Here is a 22,827-nt window from a genome sequence, read left to right as displayed (position 1 = left end):
TAAGCCTATCAGGCTAGGAGGCCTGGCAGGAGTAGCTTGTGCTGCTACTAAAAACGCTACGAGGATATTTACCTGAAGAAGGAGAAAGAAAACTCCAGGTTAGGAAGTCCAGAGTGTCTAACAGGAGGGATTTTGAGGAAAAGTAAGGAGTTGTATTTCTTCCAAAGAAAAGTCTGGGGACCACAAAGAGCTGGGACTGCTGGACACAAACGGCCTGAGTGGAGATATAGGTCTTTTCATCAAAGAAAAACCTAGGGCGAGTGGTCAGGTGAAACTCCACGGGGCCAAGAACATGGGTCTAGGGGGCAGGGAGAATTATTTGGGCCTGACACATGGCGGGGCCTCAGTGGGAGCAGATGGGCCACCGGAACTGGAGACCACCTCGTCCGGAGGATGGGCCATCTTGAAGGAGAAGCCACAGTACAAGTTTCAGAGGCCACGTCTGAGTGGGGGCGGCCACCCTGACACCAAGGGTGGCCCCACAAGCCCTGTCAGGACTGTGGCAGCGGGCAGGTGCTGAGGAAGCAGCTGGGCCTGTGACCCAAGGGGAACATCCGGGCAAGTCCTGCGGAGAAATGTGAGTGAGTCGGGGGAGCTGGCCCACCACAGAGTGGGCATTGCTGGGGCTCTCATACACTTGGGGCAACTCAGGTCAAGCTGCTGGTCCTCTGAAGGTGAGCTCGGGACCCCTCCTTCCTCTTTCCACCCTTCGCCCCTGCCTCAGGTTCCTTAGAGAACCTGGCCTCTGAACACGTGGAGCCTCAGTGTGAGTGACGTTAACGCAGAGTGCTGGCCCATGTCTGGAAGCCTCAGGAAGGAGCCCATGAGCCTCAGGTGAAGCTCCTCAGAGGAGAAGGCTTGGTGAGTCTGGGAGGGGCTGAGATCAAGGCTCCTAACTACTACTTCTGCAAGGAAGCAGGGCATCTGAGGAGTCTGCAGGACTCAGAGGGGCAGCTCTGACAAGGACAAAGTGGGTTTAACACACGGGAATGCAGGGAGCATGTGTGCTCTCACCACCTGAGCTCCTGGGCAGGGCTGTGCCCGTCACAGGGCTGAAGCCAGTGCACGGGGAGGCCCCAGAGCATGGTCCCCACCACAACGGTGGCGTCATCAGGCCCTGCATTCATCCCAGAGGAGGAGCTCAGGGAGAGCCCTTGGGCCCAACTGTGTTCACCTCAAATTCATGTAGAAGTTCTAACCCCCTGCCCCTCCCCCACTCCTCAGACGTGATCATATTTGGAGACAGGATCTTCACCTACCTTTACCTAAATTAAAATGAGGTCTTTAGTTAGGTAGTCTTAGCCGTGTCTGACTCTTTGAGACCCCATGGACTACTCTGCCAGCCTCCTCTGTCCATGAATTCTCCAGGCAAGAATACTGGAGTGGGTAGCCATTCCCTACTCCAGGGCATCTTCCCAAACCCAGGGATCGAGCCCAGGCCTTCTGCTTTGCAGGCAGTCTTTACCGTCTCTACATTTCCTGTTTTCACAAGAACACCGGTGATACTGGATTAGGGCCCACCCTAATGACCTGAGACAGCCAGGCAGAACGCCACGTGAGGATGCAGCCAGAGATGGGGGTGATGGTTCCACAAGCTGAGAAATGCCGACGGTCAGCAAACCGCCAGAAGCCGGGGGAGAGCAGGGAACATACTCCTCCTCGCAGCCCTTGGAAGGAGCCAGCCCTGCCCACCCCCGATCTCAGGGCTTCCAGGAGCCAAGACTGTGAGAGTAACTCTGCTCCTCAAGCCCCAGTCTGCGGTATACTGAGAGAGCAGACCTTGGAGACCAATACACGTGAAGCCTGAGAGGCACCCTGACCTCGCATGTGGGCCTGAGTCTCTCCTGGGATAGACTGTGGCCTTGGGACGTATGGTGACCACTGGACAGGCCTCACTGCCCACCGAGGCTGTGTACCCTTCTTAGGCACAGGCTTGCCCAGGTAAGGCTGACCGCTGCCACGAGCCCATCCACAGCCCGCCGGGGCGGGGGGCGCAGTTGCATTACCGCCAGTGAAGTGGCATTTACTGGGAAAGAGGCTGGGGCTTCTCCTGCTCCTCCCTTGGCGTGAAGAGCCCAGCTCCTTCTCCTGAGGCGTCCCAGGAAGGAGATGTCGGGCTGCCCCAGGGCCCTGGGTACAGCTGCCCAGGTGGGCACAGCTACACAGCCACAGGAGAAGTCTGAGCTGGGGCGGATGGGGCTCGATTCAGGAGGAGTGGGCCAACCACAGGACTCCAGCTGAGGACGGGGGAGCCGTGGGGAGTGTGGTCCAGCCTCACACAGGGAAGCCCTCAGCGGGAGGAAAGGGTCCTACTCCTGTCTCATTGCGACGGCTCAGCGGGCGCTTCAGGACTGTTACCAGAATCGTTACTGGAAACCTCCATCGTATCACAGGACGAGCTTTGGGGGGTGTAACTAACACACAGGGGAGGCCCCGGAGGAGGAAGTGAGGCTTTGGAGGCCCCGGGGCAGGGGGTAGGGGGTGGTTGGAGGGGGAACTGATGGGTCACTTGCTCTGAGGAAGCTGCTGACTGTTGGGTCTGGAGCCGAGATGGCGCTTTGGGCTGCTGCCCTGGGAAGCTCTTGTCCAGGGGGTTTGATAGCCTCTGTGGGGCCAGAGAGACATGTCACAGTGGTCAGGCCTGCCTTCCACTACTTGGCCTCTGCTGGGTCCTCTCCTCCCCTACGTGAAAGGCTGGGAAGATAGGTGATGGTGGGTTAAGAGGCGGGGATGGATGGACCCTTCCTGTCCTCACCCTGATACTCCAGCTTGAATCCCGGCCGGTTCTGGGAGTGGTCGCTGTGGAAATAGACGGTGGTCTCATGTGACGTGGAGAGCAGGGTGCTGGGAAGCTCACTCCCGCTGAATCTGCCCATCATGCGGCTGGTCTCGTAGGGGCCATTCCGGATTTCTATGAAGTCGTGGTTGGGCTCAGTGGAGAAGTTCAGGAACTGGATGTGAGCTCCTGGGAGCAAGACAAAGGCAGACAGTGCCCAAGCAATAGAGTCCTGCATCCGACGTGCTGACTCCTGAGAGCATCACCTGCCAGAGCCCACGTGTCCCCACCACCGACTACCCACCCTGTTAGGGGTCCAGAACACACATGGAAAATCGCTGGTCAGCCCAGTCTCTCATCTTCAGGCAGGACTGAACTTAAAAGTGTATTATCACTCAAAATGAAAGGCATCAGTCATATCAGAGCTCCACCCCCACTCTCTTTTATTTCATGGAAAATGAAGTTCAGGGTCAACACCTGACTTAATTTGGGATTCACATGTCTAGTATCAGTATAAGGGCAGCTTTGATAAAATAATGTTTTAACTGAAAAATACTACCACTTAAACACAACTACACCTGATCAAAAGACATGACCTTCAATACTAGTATTCTCTAGAACACTTACAATAATTCAGAAATTAGAAGACTACATCATCCCATTGGTTCTATTAAGATGCCAAGTGAAGTTTATACTTTGGGGTCTTATTAATCAAGATCTAACAATGCAACAGGTTAAATGGATTTCATTAGGATCTTAACTTACATATAAATATATTCTTTGAAGAATAAGTGGGGGACTATTGATATCAATTGATTGATAAGATTTCTCAAAATTAGATTACTATTAAAAACGATATTGAAGAAATATATTTCTGAGCATAGGAAAACGTGCGCAAGGTTAACTGTAAAAATCTGACTGCAAAGTAGTGTGTCGCATACAATTCTAACAGTGAATAGAAGACTATTCACTGACTCACCAGCAATGTTTATCGAGCATTTCCATGCCCCAGGGCTGTGCTAGGGGAGTGTTACACTGGGGGGAACAAGGTCTTTACAGGGCCCTTGTCTTCATGATGGTGAGGTCTAAGCTGTGAGTGATGATTTCGGCATGGTGGGGCTACAGATACAATGGGATTTTTATAATTTGCTCATCTATACCTTCAAATTTGCTTAGAATAAGCGCATAGGAGTGAATTTTTTTGCATCTGATTATTTAAATAAAGACTTGACAGATACTGTTGAAGAGACCCTTCGTATCTCCTGCCCTCTCCCACTGCTCTTCTCCCTACAGAGGCAGTCGGTCTCTTGAATGCAGAAGATATCCTTCCAGTTCATGTGTTTAGATTCCTAAATGTATATCTGATTTGTTTTAAACATCTGCATTTATTATTATATTATATATATAGTTTTGCAAGCTTAAATTCAGCATGTGTTTTTCAAGGTCTTCCCTTGTCAATGCAAAGATACAGTTCATTGATTTTTAACTACATATTAATAAATTCCATTTAATGAATTACCCGACCACACTATTCATTCTTCTATTAACACGTAGATATTTTCCAGATTACAGATAACTTGACACGGAGCACCTTTGTACATATCCGCGGAAGCTACAGTCTACCTCCCAAGCGTCATCCCCACAGGGGTTGCTGGTCCATTGAAGGGGCTCTTTAAGGACGGGCTTCCCTTGTGGTTCAGCTGGATGCCAAATTTCTGAATTGCACTGCCTGACTGCCGCCATCTCGTGGCAGACGTTTGTAAATGCGGTGGTTTTTAAACACTGAGACCAGGGGTCATTAGGGACTGTTTGGAATCCAGCAGTAACTGGAAAGCAAGGGATCTGGTCTTCTGCGACTGGTCCCTGCAGGAGGCTGACTGCCTGGAGGACTTAAAGATAGAGGTCTCTGGTGGCTGAACATCAGGCCTTACAGAGAAAGTGATGTGCCTCCCACTTAAACTTCTGTTTTCCTTTGGTTGTGGTCCTGCCTCCATCCTTCTATCATCTGAGGTTCTTCTGGTTCATGTCTGATGCAGAGTTAGAGGGTCTCCCAGCTCCTTTTCCCTCAATATCTCAAAATCTGGAGTTCCCAAGGCTGCCAAAGTCATCATCACTTTGCAGCCTGATCATACATCTCCAGTTTCCTTCAGAAGATGGTACTTAATATAACTCAAACTACTGAGGGAAGATTTAGAGACATCCAAGTAGGTCGCTTTCTCTTGAAAGCCTCTTCTCCATCAGAAGACCCACTTTAGGATGAATAATAAAGGACAAAAGAGGTGGTCTTGACTTCTGGGGTCACAGACTGGGGGATCACAGGCCTATGCAGGAGTGATCCCCTTGGGACATTTCATTCCTAGGCGCAGAGCAATGACTTTGATGACCTATGTGTACAGCCTATAATTTCCACATCAACACAAATTCTTTGTCTCTTCAACAGAAATATTAGGGGTTAAATTATATTCCCAGTGCACAACACATGAACCTTCAGTAATTAAATTTTGTACGCAGATCAGTGTCCTCTATACCCACCAACCTCCATGTCAACATTCACACACACACACACACACACACACACATGACATTTCCCAACCTCTAAGGCCAGCCAGAATGTGAGTATAAAGAATGCAAACTCAATTTCACATTGACCTTGGCTCAATTTAATTAGGATGAGAAATTGGATATTGGAGTTAAAAGCCCAGGTTGAAGTCCAGTCTCAGTAAAATAGATTGTCTTTTTCTTTTTTCAACCATCCCTGAGCAATTTCTCATTCCACATTCCTGGATTTTAGCTCACTGCTCTAATGATAAAAATAATAATGGTAATCCCTGAAGTTTTTTCCCTACTTTATGTTCCCAAAGCACGTTCATCTCTACCATTCCTAATGGATCCTCTGGACTGCACAGGAGCTCAACAGCTGAGGAAGCAGAGAGGCAGAGAGCTGAACTGACTCGGCCAAGGTTATGCTGAGTGATGGCGGCAGACAGTTGCTTTAAGCCCAGAGGCCTGGGCGTGAAGACTTACCAAAGCCCACGGGCAGCGCTATTTTCCAGGAGCAGTCCATGTTGCTGGGGTAGTTGCCTGGGAAGCCGGGGCTCAAGATCACCCCCTCCATGTCGTCCACTGTTCCCCCACACTGCGCTGTGACCGTGAGACCAGACTGGGGGTTAGCACAGCAACGAGGCAAGAACAAGGCCACGCGGCATTTGGACTTTGCTAAGTTAATTTCCCTTTGAGAACCCAAAGGAACCTTTAATTCATCTCCCTAAAAAACTGCACACAAGAGAAAACGGAGTATTACATCCAGGAAGGGAAGAAGTATACCCTATGTCTGCCCTGCTGTCTAAAAACCCAAGTTATGGATGCTTGACCTTGAGCATGCCCTTCAAAGGTCAGTTTCCTTAGTGAGGTCATGCAGCAAAAATGGGGTGCCCCAAGAGAAGTGTGACTGTCTCCTACAGGATTCCCCAAATCTCCCTCTTTTCATTGTCCTATCAGCTCTTCTGGGACTGGAAAACAGGAGGAAGGAAGGGGACAGACAGCGACATGTTAAGTCCCTGCTCTGTGCCGGCATCAGCCCAGGCTCTTATTCCACGGGGCTGGGCGGTCAGCAGAGGGGCCCCACCACGAGCCCACCCTCAGAACACTGACACGCGCCCTGAGCCAAAGTGACTGTGAGCCAACCACAAGGGGCTGGGGCATCTGAATCTCCAATCAAAATGACTTCAGAGCCAGAGTCGCCTGAAGTTACAGGGCTGGGGCACAGCTGCAGCCTGGCCAGTTCATGTGGATTCTTTTTTTTTTGGCTTAGACGGTAAAGTGTTTTCCTGCAGTTTAGGAGACCAGGGTTCAAACCCTGCATCGGGAAGATCCCCTGGAGAAGGAAATGGAAACCTGCTCTGGAAAATTCCATGGATGGAGAAGCCTCATAGTCTACAGTCCATGGGGTCGCAAAGAGTCGGACACGACTGAGCAACTTCACTTTTCAATTTATTAGGAAAGGTTGTGTGTGCAGAAAGGGGTAGCCCATCATGGAATGCCAGAAGAAGGAGCCGAGCGGAGGAGTATGTGCCGGGCCTATGTGAACCCCTTCTTGGGAGAGGGTGGCTGGAGCACACAGATCTGAAGGGAACAGTGCTGCACGCAAAGCAGGGGCTCCAGCACTGGTCTCCCCACCCCAGCCCTGGTCCCAGTCCCAGTGCTCCCACTTCCTGGGTGATTGGGGCCAGCTCTAAGTTCCCCCACCCCAAACTTCCAGACCTGGTTCCCTGCCCCTCCCCAGCACTTATGTCGCAGGGTGGTTATAAGGTTACAACAGACAGGGCTTCACTTCACTTGGGACAGGGCCTGGCATGCACAGTAAACCCTCAGCCCAGGGTGGCCGTGGGGCTCTGAGTGGTTCCCTGGGCAAGGCCTTCATCATACAGGATGGGGAAAAGGGTGGACCAGTCCCACTGCTGACTGCTCTGCAGACGAACAGGCCCTGCACCCTGGGGAGAGCACAGAAGGGCAGGGCCATGTGCTCCAAGGACATGCCCTTGGCTCACCTTGCTTCCCACTCCAAGTTTAGCCTTGCACTTGCCAGTTGGCGGGCATCAGGGCATCCTGGTTTCTCATTCCTCGCTCTGCCACTTTCTTTTGAATCCTAAAAACCTTAGTTTTCCTCTTTGCAAAACTGAGGGTGATGACCCCTGCCCTGAAGAGCTACAGTAACGAGACATATAACTCAGGGTCTGGCACTTGGCAGACCCTTGATAAACAGACATTCCCCTTGCCCCGACCTGACTAGACGCTTCTGAGCATGGAGACTCTGTCTTTCCTTGTACCCAGTGATCTCTTCATCACTACTCAGCACAGAAACCAAACCAAACCAAGTCCTCCTTCCACGGGGCACGCTCAGCCTTTCTCCATCAGTGTTTTCCATCTGTCTGTCCCATGAAAAGTCACAGAGGGAAGCCCCCAAAATGCCCAGAGGTTCCATATGGGGTTTGGGATTATATGGAATCAGAATGGTCATCACCAGGTTTTGGAATGGGCAAGCCACTGCCATATTTCATTTGGTGGACAAAGGTTTCCAAAAGTCGTGAAAAGCCTGAGAGTTAAAGCTTACAAAAACCCTCAGTCTAAAGATCCCACCTTCGAGCAGACCTGCAATACCAAACTTCCTTTGGATTTGAACTTAATCCCAGTGGGATGTCCCTGAACTCAAACCCCTGGCAGAAATGGATTTGAGTGAACTGGAGAAGTAGGTGTTCTCTTACCAATACAGAGAGGCGGAGGGTAGTTCCAGCGCCGCACGGTCCCGGGCATGCAGGAGATGTGGGCGTGGCCCTAGAGGAATTAGGAACAGGGTGGGCCAGCTGCCCGCACAGGCACAGCTGCATGCACAGGCTGGAGGAGGGGCTTGTTCTTAGGCTTTGGGCTAAGGAGCAAGATACATGATCCACCGGGGGTTGGGGAGAGAGGTAGAGGGAGAGAGCTGGGGAAGGACACTTATTAACAGCCATTACTAAAGAAGTCTCATTAGTAAAGGTTCCTCAGGAGACTCCTTTAATTACTAGATTCTTTCATCGCCTTCAAAGAGGAATTAAGTTTTCCTAGAGTCTAATCAAACCGAAACTTTGCAGGGACACATCTGAGGCTGGCTTGTGCCAAACGGCCAAAGTCAGCACTCTGTCTCGTGCATGAACAGCTCCAGGAGGGGACAACAGTCTCTGAGGGATCTGGGGAGCTTCTCTCTGTTCTGCGGCGACTGCAGCTCTACTGGGAGAAGGCTGGCTGATCCCAGCTCAGGGAGGGGATCAGTCCTGGGGGGGAGTCAACGGAAGGTACCTGGAGGGCATATCCCGGCTCACACTGGAAGGAGACCACATCGTTCACCAGGTAGCGCTCACCAGTCTTCACCCCATTGCTGGGCACAGCAGGTTCTGGACAACTGCTCAGGCCCACCGCTAGACCAGACAGAGACAGACGACAGGAGAACGGACAAGTGCGTCAGGCTGATGCACTAGCAGGCTGCAGGCAGTGCTGGCAGCAAGGAGAAGCTGCCTCCAAGCTGTGTCCTCTCTGCTTTCTCTCCTCCCAACCTCTAGGCCCGTGTTTCCCAAGACTTTCACCTCCCAGCACATGGGAAAAATCAGAATGTGCATATGGCACAGACACCCAACAGATCAAAGCCTCCTGGAGCAGGTGGGTATCATCTGGGAACTCTGACTGTGCCTCCAGGCTCAAAATGATACAACCCTGCTGTCACCCCAGGAAGTTCCTTCGTCTCTTCCCATGCAACTCCGTGGGCTTTTAAGAAGTGGAGGTGATGCTTAGAAATGAAAGCCGCTTGGGCCTGAATCCACAGATCTCAGCATCTGGGACAAAAGATTTCAAGGACAGTATTAAAACAATCATCAAAGTGAACTGGAAGTGCTTCATCTCAGCTGTCATCTTGTCTCTTTTTTTCTCCACTCTTTCCTACCCTCCAAGTAAAAGGCAAGTCAGTATTTACTGAGGTGATCACAAGATAGTAACCTAAGACCTACTTACTGGAATGGAAGTGGTGGACAGAAGGAGGAGGAGGGGCAGAGGGAAAAAGAGAGGAAGCAAGAGCAAAAAGTGTGGTAGGAGAAAGATGGGATGGAGAGAAAGGTCGAGACAGAGAGAGAAAGATGGAAGGACACGGAGAAAGGTCCATTCTAATTTCTTTAATTGAAAGTCCATTCTAATTTCTTTACATGGCAGTGGTGAATTTTATTTAAGCCAAGTTTACTACAAAGGAAGACTTTTTTAAAAAAATCATAAGAAATTTATTACTTTTGAAAGCAGACTGGTCATTTCCATTTCAATTAAATACACATCAAATATGAGTCATAGCAATAGACAGGACTTTTGTATCCTGCAAAACCCTTTGCCTCTACAATAGCAGTTAACTCTTCCTTTCTGTACTCTTTTTGTAAATGATCTACAAAATGGAAATGTAACTACAGGGTCCTGGCTCCTAGGAATTTCAGTCTCCAAATACTAACGGAGACCTCTGATATCCCCTAGCTTCTTCCACTGTGAGAGGACAGTGCACGATAAACACCAGCTACTGAGAAAACCACCAGTTGTCTTGAACAGCAACAGCAGAAAAAGAAAAAAAAATTTTTCAAAGAGGTGAATTTTTCCTGGGAATGAGGCAGTAGAGTAAAAAGGAGATTTAGGAAAGAAGTCTCTCTTTGGAACAAGAAAGAAAAGGGAACATTAAAGGATTCAATTTTAAATATTGGATAAAGAAACAAAACTGGAGAGAACAGAGGAGAGAGGGTGAAAGGAAAAATGTAAATTATTCAAGAGCCTAGGATACTTCAGCCCACCAGGTGACTGAGGTCTGAGAGGTCTGTGGGAGGAAGGTCTCAGAGGTCCCTGTCCTGTCCTCCACCCTGCAGGGTCTTGGCTTCAAGCTGCCCTGCACTTTCTGACCAGCTGACCATTTCAGTTCCTTCAGGTGATGAGCATCCTAGGATCTAGCCAATCCCCTCTCCACTACCTGGATGAGACGCATTTGTTCTGATACCAGCTGGGTGATGCTGACACCAGTTGGGTGAAGCAGCAAGTGGGGCTTCCATCTGTCCATCTTGTTCAGAGGGTCCAGTCAAATACCCCTTCCCCCATTTCTCACTTCTCATCCCATACCTGACTCAGGCGCTCCTTCTGTAGAGTCTCACCTGGCCAGGGCCGGCGCCCCTCTTCTGTACTCTCTTAGCCTATCAGGTTGCACTACAATGACTGTCTCCATGTCCCTCTCCCCCTAGACTCTGCGCTTTGTGCTTGTTCACGTTCGTTCTGTGGGCGCCTACCACAGGGCATGCCACCTGGCAGGGGTCCCGTGTTTCTTCAGGACAGTCACCTCCCCTCCAGCTCCGGGGAGAATTGCTGCCCCTCCTGGGGACACCCCTGAGAGACCTGCAGCTCTCATGCCCTTCTCTGTCCACATGTCTGCCTCTCTCCCATGGACTCAGAAAGGACTCCTCTCTCTTGATCTTACACAATCCTAGCAAAACCAGCATTGCACCTGGCACACTGTAAATATTCAATAAGTATTTGTTGAATGAATGGGTGACAGACCCTGCTGCCAACCCATTCCTGTACCCGTGCAGAGGGGACGGGCAGACAGTCTCAGGATGAAAGCAGCCACCCGAGCAACCTCTGTCTTTGTTGCCCCACAAGGCACATCTGGAATCCTTTTTCATTTTTAAAAATTAAAAAAATTAATACAATTTTAAAGGTTACTTTTCACTTCCAATTATTATAAAATATTGGCTCTATTCCCCGCGTTGTACAATATACCCTTGAGCCTATCTCATGCCCAGTAGTTTGCACCTCTCTCTCTCCCTGTAACCCTTTTCTGCAAGGGTTTTTAGTTGTGATCACTTAGGGATGCTGGAAGCCAGGATGTAAGGTTTTGAGGATGGAGGGAGAAATCTGATGGGAGGGGAGTAAAGTCTGCAACGAGAAGAGGACATTCAAGGACAGCTGCATCACTGACCAGAGCTTAGAGAGGCCAGTTTTTAGACTGGAGCACCTTACACCTCCATTATTCTCTAAATAATATCCCGGGCCCCTTCCCATTCCTGTGGGGACTCAGAGGGAGCACACAGGTTTCTGCATTGGGTGAGAACCCTGGCTTCACTGCTCCCTGGCTGTTTCTGACCTTCTCTGAGCTTGAGCATCCTCATTTAGGTCTGTGTGAGGCTTCAGCAGGGTAGAGAATACACAGCCCCAGAACAACCCCCGGTTTCTCGTGGGGAACTCAGGCCCTGTCAGTTCCCACCCTGAACCCTGCACACTCTGAGACTCTGGATTCTCACTTTTGTACTCCAAGTGGAAGCCGGCTGCAGACACACTGATGTCTGAGTAGAAATGCAGGTAGAGCTGGTTGGAGGTGCTATTCAGTAGGGCAGGCACGGTTGTTCCTGGGCAAGGAAACAGGGACCAATCAGGCTTAGCCTCTCCCACCCCTGGGCACCACCCCTGGTGCAACCTGTTGAGGTTCTCATCCCAAGGTCCCCATGTGTCCCCAGCTATCAAACCCACTGAATGACAAGTTAGCTCCCCTCAGAGTGCTGGGTTTCTAATACCTACAGGAGGAGAGACTCTGAACAACTTCTGGCAAAAGAGCGGTGAGCACGCCATGCGCCAGCAGCAGGTGGCCTCCTTCGGGGCCTATAAGGTGGTCCCTGCCAGGTGTCTTCAAAGCGATTCTGACATGAACAATTCTCTGGGCTGTCCAGGCACTGTAGACAGTCTACCTGGGGCATGTGACTCATTCCTAGATCTTGGCAACAGGGAGTTCTGGGGCCTACGAGGCCCAGATAAACTGCCCTGGCCTTTGGGCAAAATCATACACTACACTTAGAAGCACTGCTGGAATGGAAAATGGTGTGGCCACTCTGCCGGCAGTCCTTCAAAAAAATTATATACAGAATCTCCATACGACCCAGGATTTCCACTCCTAGGTATACATATACCTAAGAGACGCGAAAACATGTTCCCGTGGAAACTTGTATGTGAATGTCCACAGCAACATTATTCATAATTAGCCAATGAGTGGAAACAACCAAATGTCCTTCAACTGGTGAATGGATGAATGAAATGTGGTCTATCCACACAGTGAAGGGTTGACCCTTGAAAACATTACACTGAATGAAAGAAGCCAGACCCAGAAGGCCATATATTGTAGGACTCCACTTAGATGAAATGTCTGAAACAAGCAAATCCATAGAGACAGAAGGTATGTTAGTGGTTGCCAGGGGGTGGTGGTGAGCAGGCCGATGGGGAGTGTGTACAGATAGGTACCTGGTTTCTTTTGGGGCTGATGAAAATGTTCTGGAATTGGATAGTGGTGATGGTTGTAGAACCTTGTGAATATACTAAAAACCACTAAATTGTACACTTAAAAATGGTCAATTTTATGGCATATGAATCCCATTTCAATAATGATAATAATAATTCTACCGCTGCCCTGCGAGTCCAGGTTCCTGGAAGCCCCCATCTCACCTGAGAAACTCCCCAGCATGGTTACAGTGTTGTCTGCACCGTCAAACACTTCCAGGGAGTCCCAGTTCTGCTCTGTGACAAAACTGATGACTTGAATCTGGGAAGGCAGGGGGAGTGAACTGCTGGTTAGGCAATCCTCTCTTCCCCACTCCCTTCCCCCTCCTCCTTTCAGTTACTGAGCACCTCGTCTGGATCACACTGTGCTGGGAACTTTGATAAAAGTTAGACGCAATCCCTGTTCCCAAGGAGTTCATTGAGGGAGAGAGAGGTGGGATGGTTACGTGACAGTGGAGTGCTCTGTCAGGCAGAGAAGCGGGAAAGGACAGTCCAGGGCATAGGGCTACTTCGGGGCGACTGGTCTTCTCCTCACCTCTCCAACACTCCTTGAGTTTCCTCACTGTCCTGTCTCCAGACATCCTGCAGCTGCGTGCCAGTAACCCACCCCTGGGTGGACCTGTCCACCGGGAGTCCCTGTGGTTTCTCTCCGTCGGCCTTGGGGTCTGTCCCCCTCCTCCCAGGAGCAGCAGCTGTCCAGGGGGTCCTCCACCTGCTCCATCCGCACCCACCAGTCTGACCCCGATTCCGCTGCTGCCTCGGGCTGCGGGCGCAACACCCCCGATGTGTGTGAGAGGGTGCCTGTCGGTTTGCGCCTTCCCCTCACCTGCAATGCCTCCTCTCCCAACTCCCCCCAAAATCGTAAGAACAGTACCCTTCAAGTCACCTGAAAAACACCTCCTGTGACTCCTCCCAGGCTTCACACTCCACCTCCAGGCCCACCTCCTCCTCTCGTCGGCTTCCCCGACGGCCCAGCCAGCCCCCACACCTCATCTTTCCTGAGCTGGGAGCTGTTGTGTTTTTCTGACTGTGGGCCTCCACTGCGTCCCTGCCCTGAGGGGCTGGAGACAGGCTGCGAAGTCTCCCCCTGGCTCCTACCTGGATGCCAGCGCCTTCTGGGACCAAGATCTTCCACACACAGTTGAGGCTGTTGAGGTAGGGCTCGGGGAAGCCGGGGGAAAGGATGGTGCCCCTGCGCTCCGTGAGGTTTCCGCCACAAGGCACTGGGAGAGAGGCAGCTTACATCTGGGTGGGTCCGCAGGGAGCAGACCCCGCCCAGGGCTTCCGGCCTCGCTGTGACTCCGCCCCTGCTGGCTCCGCCCACGTGCACAGTCCCGCCCCCCTCCCTGGGTGGTCCGCCTACGACCCTTCCTCAGGGACCTGGACTCTGGCCCGCCACCCCCATCCCCCCAACCCCGACCAGCGGCTTCCACTGCCCCTTCATACCCACTCACGGGACACGGGTTGACCTGGAAGGGGCCACCCGCTCTCTCAAGTTACCCTGGCAGGCAGAGCTCGTGTGTCTCACTGGGTATTCGCTGGCCATCTTCTCCCCCAAGCCCTGGTTGTCCAGGACTCACCCACACACGTTGGTGCTGAGACATTCCACTGGGCCAAGGCCCCAGGAACGGGGAGGCACTCAATTTCTGGGGAGCCCTGCAGGGCATAGCCGGAGTTGCATTCGAAGCGGACGATGGCCCCCACCGAGAAGTCACTGCCCAGCCTCCGGCCGTAGCGGGGTTCTGGTACTGAGCTGCACTGCGTGGCGCTGGTTCGGGGCACCGCTGCAGGGAACAGGGGTGCTGAGGGGCAGGCCTCACCCTTCTAGAAATGGGTCTGGGGGTGGACACAGCGTGGGGCTGGAACGGGGTGGGACTCTGAGAGGCTCTGGGTGCTTTCCCTTAGGGCGGGGGTAGGGGGCTTTCTAGGATGAGGCCCATCTTCCTGAAATACAGCTGGACACACCAGGTAGCACAGCTTCTGGAAACTATGGAAAGCAGTAAGAGTCTCAGGCCCAGCCTTTAGGCCCAGTTGTGCTCTTCGCCTTCCCAATGAAGCCCCTTGCCCGGTAGGGTCCGATGTCCCCTAAGACCCTGCCCAGGGCCCTGCTCTCACAGACCTGAATTTCCCTTCCCCACCTAAAGGGGGCGATAGGACTTCGGACCGCCCCAGGCCCAGGAAGGGTGTCTGCGGGGCAGGATTACCCCCACACAGGGCAATGCAGGTCGTTCTGGGCAGTGGAATATACAGGACCTCACTTGGAACCTGAGCCCCAGGAGAGTGGACACTCTCCTCAGCAAAGAGAGGCTGAGGCCTGCAGGGGAAGGCTAGGGTGCTCTGAGACTTGGCCTTTCAGGGCCATAAGGAGGGGAACACTGATTACCCACTTTGTGCCAGCTACTCTGTGATGTGACATGGTAACCCTGATTTTATAGATGAGCAAACTGGGGCTCTGAGAGGGGGAGTAGCTGATGCCCAGTTAGACAGTGCCAGGGCTGGGGTTCAAATCCATGTCCAGCTCACTCTGAAGCCCATGTTTTTCCTGGACCTTTATAGGCCTTGCAGGCAAAGCCATACTCCATGGGAGAAGGTCTAGGTAAGAGGCCTGGGCTGATCTTCTCAATGCCATGAGGACTGTGCCACACAATGGGGAGTGGGGGAGGGCACAAATTAGCTTCCCTTCTCTGATTTCTCCCTTTATCCAACATGGAGTTGGGTTCAAGAATTGTCCATATTGGATGTATAAAATTCAACAGTATTTCAGGGAATTGCCCCACAAACACAGTAAGAATGAGGCTCAGACTGGGGGGGTCAAAGGTCCCTGTTCTCCTTGATCCCCGAAGATGGAGATTGCCTTCACACCTCCCACGTCACATCCTGCATACCTTGGTAAACAAAGTGGAAGCCTCTGGCTGGTACTTGGCCTTTGGCACTGAACTTAACAAGGACTTGATTGGAGGTGGCCAAGGGCAGCGATTCTCCTGCCAAGATAAGGGGTGAGGAGAAGAGGAAGATGGTGAGTCCAGCAGTCAGTCGGGCCTGGTAGGTAATATCCAGGCCAGGACAGAAGTGCTACCCACATCCCACATAGCAACCCCTTCCACCTCCCAGGTCTTCCTGAAATAAAACCTCACATTTATACTGTACTTTAAAGTTTACAGAAAGCTTTCACATCTATGGTCTTATGTTGACCTATAGCAATGCAAGGTTAGCACTCAGTACCCACAGTCTATAGATCAAGAAAGAAAAGTTCAGAAAGATCAAATGACCTGTTTAGAAAGGAGAAAGCTTCTAAAGACATGTTGACCCACAGGGATGGGGAGAATGGCCATTACCAAAGTGACTGGTGGTTTACTTAGAAAACTGATGTCAATCTGATAAAAACAAACAAGCAAAAAGGCCCCAAGTTCTGGGAAGGAGGGTGATGTGATCATCAGAGAGCATCCCAGGCTTTTCCCAGATGCCCTGTGAAATGAGTGATAACCAGAGAGATCATATAATTTATTGCTCACACTAGGGCACTTCTGAGAGTCAAAGGGCATGTTATTAATAATTATTATTCTGAGACAACCAAGTGAAAGCTGGGACTATACCAGGCAAAGCAGGGTGTATTGTCACCCAACTGATAACACAGAAACTGGGGAAAGTCTGCACAGGCACAGGAAGCTAAGGAAGCCCAGCAGCCTCTCTATCAGAAAAAAAGGTGTGTCTTCTGCTTGATGTGGTCCAGATGGACCTGCATCTGTGAGGTGGAGTCCTGCTCACCATCCGCTTCCTGTTGAAGCTCTTGGAGAAAGTGGGGTGATGGGCAATGGCAAGGCCACTCTGCATGCTGCCCCTCCACAACCTTAGGGACCCCTGGAAATGTCTGCTGACCCACCCTCAGAAGGGAAGCAGGGCTGTAAACAGAAAGCCAGGCTATATCTCTACTGCAGCGAGGTCTGACGTTGGAACCAGCCAAGGAGGCTTTGGAAGGCACATCTGGGGCCAGCAGTGCTTCCAGAAAGCCCATGTGATATCCTTGGTTGTGGGGATTAGAGACCCTTTTTCACAACACATTTAGATTTACAGAGGTCCCAGATGGCTGAGCCTAGGAGTTACTTCCCCAGCTAACTTCTGGCTGCCACAGCAAAAGGAAACACTTGAAGAAAAGCTTTTCTTGATTTTCACCACCATCTCTAAGTCCTCCTTTCAATAAATGTGAGCAGAACAAACTCAACTTTTCCATACTCCCAGCTGGATATATGTGGAGTGAAAGTATTGCCGTTCAGTCATGTTCAACTCTTTGTGACCCTCTGGACTGTAGCCCACAAGTTTCCTCTGTCTATGAAATTCTCCAGGCAAGAATACTGGAGTGGGTAGCCACTTCCTTCTCCCGAGGATCTTCCTGACCCAGGGATTGAACCCGGGTCTCCTGCATGGCAGGTGGATTCTTTACTGTCTAAGCCACCTGGTATATGCGGAGTAGGACCTCATAATCTCTCCCAGATCCTGTTTCAACTTTCAGTCCTAGACATAGCAATCTCCATCTCCAGGGATAAACACACAGTAAAATCCCTGGACATAAGAAAAGATTCCAAAGGTGTAAGGGAAGAGAACTCACAGAAGTCAAAGCAAGTATCTTTATGTGAACTACAACAAAGAACAGGTGAAAAATCTCAGAAGATTTTCAATCGCGCTTGTCACAAGATGAAATTCTAGCATTGTTATCTCTGAAAGTAGAGGAGGAAATGTGTCAAAGGTCAGATCTGAGATCAATAAAGCCCGCAAAGAGATGAAAGCACCAGGACAAAGAACTAGATTCTGCAGAAATCAAACAGAAAAGTGGAGATTAAAGTTGGGAAATTCTTCCAGAATCCACAGAAAAAGGATGGAGAGATTAAACTAATGAGAGGAACGGCAAGTTACATGGAAGAGATATGGGAAAAAAAAAATCCGATATGCATATATTAAGAATTCTAGAGAGAGAAGATGAGAAATTGAAGGAGAACAAACAATTTAAGAAGGAAGACAAATTCTAAGCTTAAGAAAGATTTGAGGTTTTAAGTGAAACTGTTCACAAAGTGCTGGATCTAAGTAATGAAAAGCGATTTCCACCACAACACATCCTAGTAGCCTTTTCAATTTTAAAAATAAAGAAAAATATGAAAGGTTTTTAAACGAGAAAAACATGGATTGCCTACAAGGACAAAGAATTAGACTGGACATCAACTCATCCATAACATTAACTATGGGAATAAAGTAACCACTGTGGTTTTGAAATAAGTTGGTGACCCATAATTTGATTTATAATGAAGTTGTCATTTATATGATACATCAAAGGAAAGGCATTCTCATACATGCAAGGTGACAGAAAGTACTGCAGTCAGGAGCCTGACTTTTAAAAAATGAACAAAAGTAGGGAAACCAAAAGGCATCAGGGATAAAGACAACTAGCAAAATGTAGTTCAACCCAATTAATTATTGTTAGGAAGGTAACAGCACTAAATGCAAGTGGAGAAACTTGTTCCTGGGAAAGAAGTCCATAATTGGAACATAATTACTAACAACATTGATAAGGCACAAATATATCCACAAAATTTGGGAATTAGCTGTGGGTCAGGTACGAATGGAAGGGTGAAGAAGCAAAAACAAAACAAACCAAACAAAACCCCAGAATGAACCAAATAAGGTTATCGCATGCTTCACTGATAAAACAGGGAAACTTCCTTTTAAAAGAAAAAGACTCGCAGAGAAAACGAGGAAAGATAAATGAGGCAAACATATACAAACACGGAAGACAAGAAGATAGCACAATTGTTCTCACTGACATAGCAGGTGAAGTCGCTCAGTCGTGTCCGACTCTTTGCGACCCCGTGGACTGTAGCCTACCAGGCTCCTCCGTCCAGGGGATTCTCCAGGCAAGAATACTGGGAATACTGGAGTGGGTTGCCATTTCCTTCTCCAGGGGATCTTCCCGACCCAGGGATCGAACCCAGGTCTCCCGCATTGGAGGCAGATGCTTTAACCTCTGAGCCACCAGGGAAGCCCTTCTCATTGACATATCAAGTAGAAAAACAAAAGGAAGACTGTTGAGTAGCGATCCTCAAGCTTTTCTTTTCCTCCCTGACAACCTCAGGGACAGGGACACAGTTCACTCCCATCATCACCAATGGCTCCTCATCAGTTTTTCTCTACATAAGAGACAATCTGAGGATATTGATATTAATGTATACAGGTCCTATACTTCTTTCTATTAATCATGTATCTATCTATCTATCCATCCATCCATCCACCTATCAATCATCTATGTCTAACTCTATTTCTATTTCCACTGGTTATTTACATCTCTATCCGTCTCTCTTTCTATATCCATATTTATCCATAGGCTTCATATGTATACCTATCTTTCTACCTGTACCTATACTATACTTCTGGAGAAGGCGATGGCACCCCACTCCAGTACTTTTGCCTGGAAAATCCCATGGACGGAGGAGCCTGGTGGGCTGCAGTCCATGGGGTTGCAAAGAGTCGGACACGACTGAGCGACTTCACTTTCACTTTTCACTTGCATGCATTGGAGAAGGAAATGGCAACCCACTCCAGTGTTCTTGCCTGGAGAATCCCAGGGACTGTGGAGCCTGGTGGGCTGCCATCTATGGGGTCACACAGAGTTGGATACGGCTGAAGCAATTTAGCAGCAGCAGCATACTATACTTCTCTATCTATGGTTATACTTTTATCTATCAAGAGATTCTGAAAGCAATCCCAATTTACCTTCCAAATCCCTACCCTCCAAAATCCCGATTTACCTTCTTGGTTGAGTGTGTATGTGTGGGGTTGTTTCATTTCATTGAAAACCACTAATATATTGGGTTTGAACAATAAAACTGAGTAAGACTGACCTAATGGCTACTACAAAGCTTATTTAATCCGAACAGTAACTCTAAGAGTAGAATGTTTGCTTTCTTCACTTTACACTTGAGGAAACTGATGCTCAGAGTGGCCAAGCACTATGACCGCAGGCACCGACCAAGCAAGTGGGAAAGCAGGGAGCAGAGACCAGGAAGTGTGACCAAACCAGCCCATCCTAAAGGAAATCAGTCCTGAACATTCACTGGAAGGACTGATGCTGAAGATGAAGCTCCAATACTTTGGCCACCTGATGCGAAGAGCTGACTCACTGGAAAAGACCCTGATGCTGGGAAAGATTGAGGGCAGGAGGAGAAGGGGATGACAGAGGATGAGATGGTTGGATGGCATCACCGACTAAACAGACATGAATTTGAACAAACTCTGTGTGATAGTGAAGGACAGGGAAGACTGGTGTGCTTCAATTGATGGGGTCTCAAAGAGTTGGACAGGACTGAGTGACTGAACAACAAGAGTGTGACCGTAGAGCCTACGTTCACCCTTTCCCTCTCTGCGGACTTTCCACATGACAAAGAACACACATTCTTCTCAGATACTTAGGGAATTAAAAAGAATGCCTTTGGCTACTGAGATGACCTCATTTAATCTCTAGAGTAGGGCTTCCCTGGTGGCTCAGAGGGTAAAGTGTCTGCCTGCAATGTGGGAGTTCTGGGTTCAATCCCTGGGTTGGGAAGATCCCCTGGAGAAGGAAATGGCAGCCCATTCAAGTATTCTTGCCTGGAAAATCCCACGGACAGAGAAGCCTGGTAGGCTACAGTCCATGGGGTCACAAAGAGTCAGACACGACTAAGCAACTTCACTTTCAACCTCTAGAGTAGAAATGGTACAGGCTGGCAATAAAAATAGAAATTAACACAAATGTTTAAATGTAAAAACAATAATGTTCAAGTTGATGGGGGAAAAGAAGAGATATCCTTAAATAACTCTTGTGCAGAAAGAATAAATCATGATCACAGATTATTAGAGAGTAATGATGAAAACAGTACATATCAGAATTTATGGCGTAGAGCCTAAACTATGTCTAAATGTGAATATATATGCTGTAACCTAGACAGCATACTAAAAAGCAGAGACATTACTTTGCCAACCAAGGTCCGTATAGTCAAAGCTATAGTTTTTCTAGTAGTCATATATGGATGTGAGAGCTGGACTATAAAGAAAGCTGAGCACCAAAGAGTTGATGCTTTTGAACTGTGGTGTTGGAGTAGACTCTTGAGAGTCCCTTGGACTGCAAGGAGATCCAACCAGTCCATCCTAACAGATATCAGTCCTGAATATTCACTGGAAGGACTGATGCTGAAGCTGAAACTCCAATACTTTGGCCACCTGATGCAACGAACTGACTCATTTGAAAAGACCCTGATGCTGGGAAAGATTGAAGATGGGAGGAGAAGGGGACGACAGAGGATGAGATGGTTTGATGGCATGACCGACTCAATGGACATGAGTCTGAGTAGGCTCTGGGAGTTGGTGATGGACAGGGAAGCCTGGCATGCTGCAGTCCAAGGGGTTGCAAAGAGTCGGACACGACTAAACTGAACTAAAGTGATATGCTGTAAACATGCTTCTTTATTACATGGAGAAAATAACAAACAAAACTCTCAATTCAGAGAGTTAGAACAAGAAGAACAAAATAATCTGAAGAGAAAAAAGGAGAGACTTTATGAAACAGGGGTCAATTAATTAGAAAACAAATCTACAGAAGAATTGACACGTATTAATAGAAGCAATAAAAAATCAAATGAAGCAAATAAAACAAAACAAACTAAACACTATAAAACCTCTGGTCCAGTTGAAAAAAAAGGGCAACAATGAATATAGCATTCAGTCTGTGGAGTTTGTTATTATTTTCCAATTAATTATCCTCTGCTTTTGTTTTATAATATCTCTCCTATTTTTCTTCAGATTATTTTGTTCTTGTGTATAACCACTAATACAAAGGAGACTAAACACTATCATAGGATGTTATGTACGCTATGGTGTTACATTTAAAATAATTATAAAATGGATTTATTTTTACTAACATAAAATATCAATGTTGATGTTAAGGTAATATACCTGATTAGACCAATAATCATGGGAGAAAAGAAAAGAAAAACCACTTAGAAGAGATAAAATAATGAGACAAATTTATTTGCAGATGATATTGCTTCTTACCCAGAGGACCCAGGAGAATCGTTTGTCAGTGTTAGCATAATTATGGAAGGGTCAATAACTTTACAAGATGAATATACTCCAAATACCAGTCTTTTAATATACCAGCAAAGACCAGTTAGAAAATATAACAGCAGGGGGGCAAGGGGAAGACTCATTTATAGTAGCAACAACAAATATTTCCATGAAATTTCTAGGTATAAAGTTAACAAAAAATGTATACTGCCAAAATGAAAATGATAGCACCTTTCCAGAGTTTTTTTTTTTTTCTTTCAGAAGATAATAAATAGAGAGACATACCATATTCTTGATGGGAAATAGAGTTACTATTATGAAGATGTAAGTTCTCCTCCAATTAATCTATAAGTTTATTAGAATTCAGATGAAAATTCTGATGCAATATTTCTAAAAGTTATTTGGAGGCAAAATTAAGTAAGAATAGCCAATAAAAATTCAAAACCAAGAATGATAATAGGAACTTATGGTACCATATGTTTAAAATTATAGTGTTAAGCATTATTATAATCTTGTACTAATTAAAGATTTTTGATACTGATAGAAGAATAAACAGACATAGTGGAAATACATAAAAAGTTTAGAAACATACCTTTAACTTTATAAAAATATATGTAAATCTGGCACTTTGAAAATTCCATTAGGGAAACTGATTAAATTTGTAAGAATGTTGGTTAAATATTCCTCATTTCAAATAATAATAATAAATTCCAGAGGTATTAAAAGAAACAATGAAACTAAAAAAGAAGTAAAAGAAAACATAGAGGAATATTTATTTAGTCATCAGAAAGGTGAAGGAGAAACTTATAAAAGATGGATTGATCTTTGATCATTGATAGATTTACATGGTAAATTTAGATTTTCCGACATTAAAACATACCCTGAAGAAAATTAAATGGCAAATGACAAACTGTAAGGGAAGGTTTTCCGTATCATATACTATAGCTGCTGCTGCTGCTAAGTCGCTTCAGTCGTGTCTGACTCTGTGCGACCCCATAGACGGCAGCCCACCAGGCTCCCCCGTTCCTGGGATTCTCCAGGCAAGAACACTGGAGTGGGTGGCCATTGCCTTCTCCAATGCATGAAAGTGAAAAGTGAAAGGGAAG

General features: G+C 48.1%; 1 protein-coding gene across 1 annotated transcript in view; it reads right to left on the bottom strand.

Annotated features, from left to right (window-relative positions):
• Nucleotides 1-22,827, bottom strand: part of CSMD2 (CUB and Sushi multiple domains 2) — a 678,376-nt gene that overhangs the window by 99,579 nt on the left and 555,970 nt on the right. The window contains exons 33-41 of the mRNA XM_052636874.1: nt 15,526-15,621; nt 14,221-14,424; nt 13,739-13,863; nt 12,806-12,902; nt 11,617-11,721; nt 8,609-8,727; nt 8,038-8,107; nt 5,801-5,917; nt 2,756-2,965 (exon numbers count right to left, since the gene is read on the bottom strand). Of these exons, the coding sequence (XP_052492834.1) occupies nt 2,756-2,965; nt 5,801-5,917; nt 8,038-8,107; nt 8,609-8,727; nt 11,617-11,721; nt 12,806-12,902; nt 13,739-13,863; nt 14,221-14,424; nt 15,526-15,621 (1,143 nt within the window). The remainder of the gene's footprint in view (nt 1-2,755; nt 2,966-5,800; nt 5,918-8,037; nt 8,108-8,608; nt 8,728-11,616; nt 11,722-12,805; nt 12,903-13,738; nt 13,864-14,220; nt 14,425-15,525; nt 15,622-22,827) is intronic.

This window comes from Budorcas taxicolor, chromosome 3 (assembly GCF_023091745.1).
Source record: "Budorcas taxicolor isolate Tak-1 chromosome 3, Takin1.1, whole genome shotgun sequence".
NCBI lineage: Eukaryota > Metazoa > Chordata > Mammalia > Artiodactyla > Bovidae > Budorcas > Budorcas taxicolor.
Note: the sequence above shows the minus strand (reverse complement) of the source record. Positions and strands in the feature narration are given on the sequence as shown.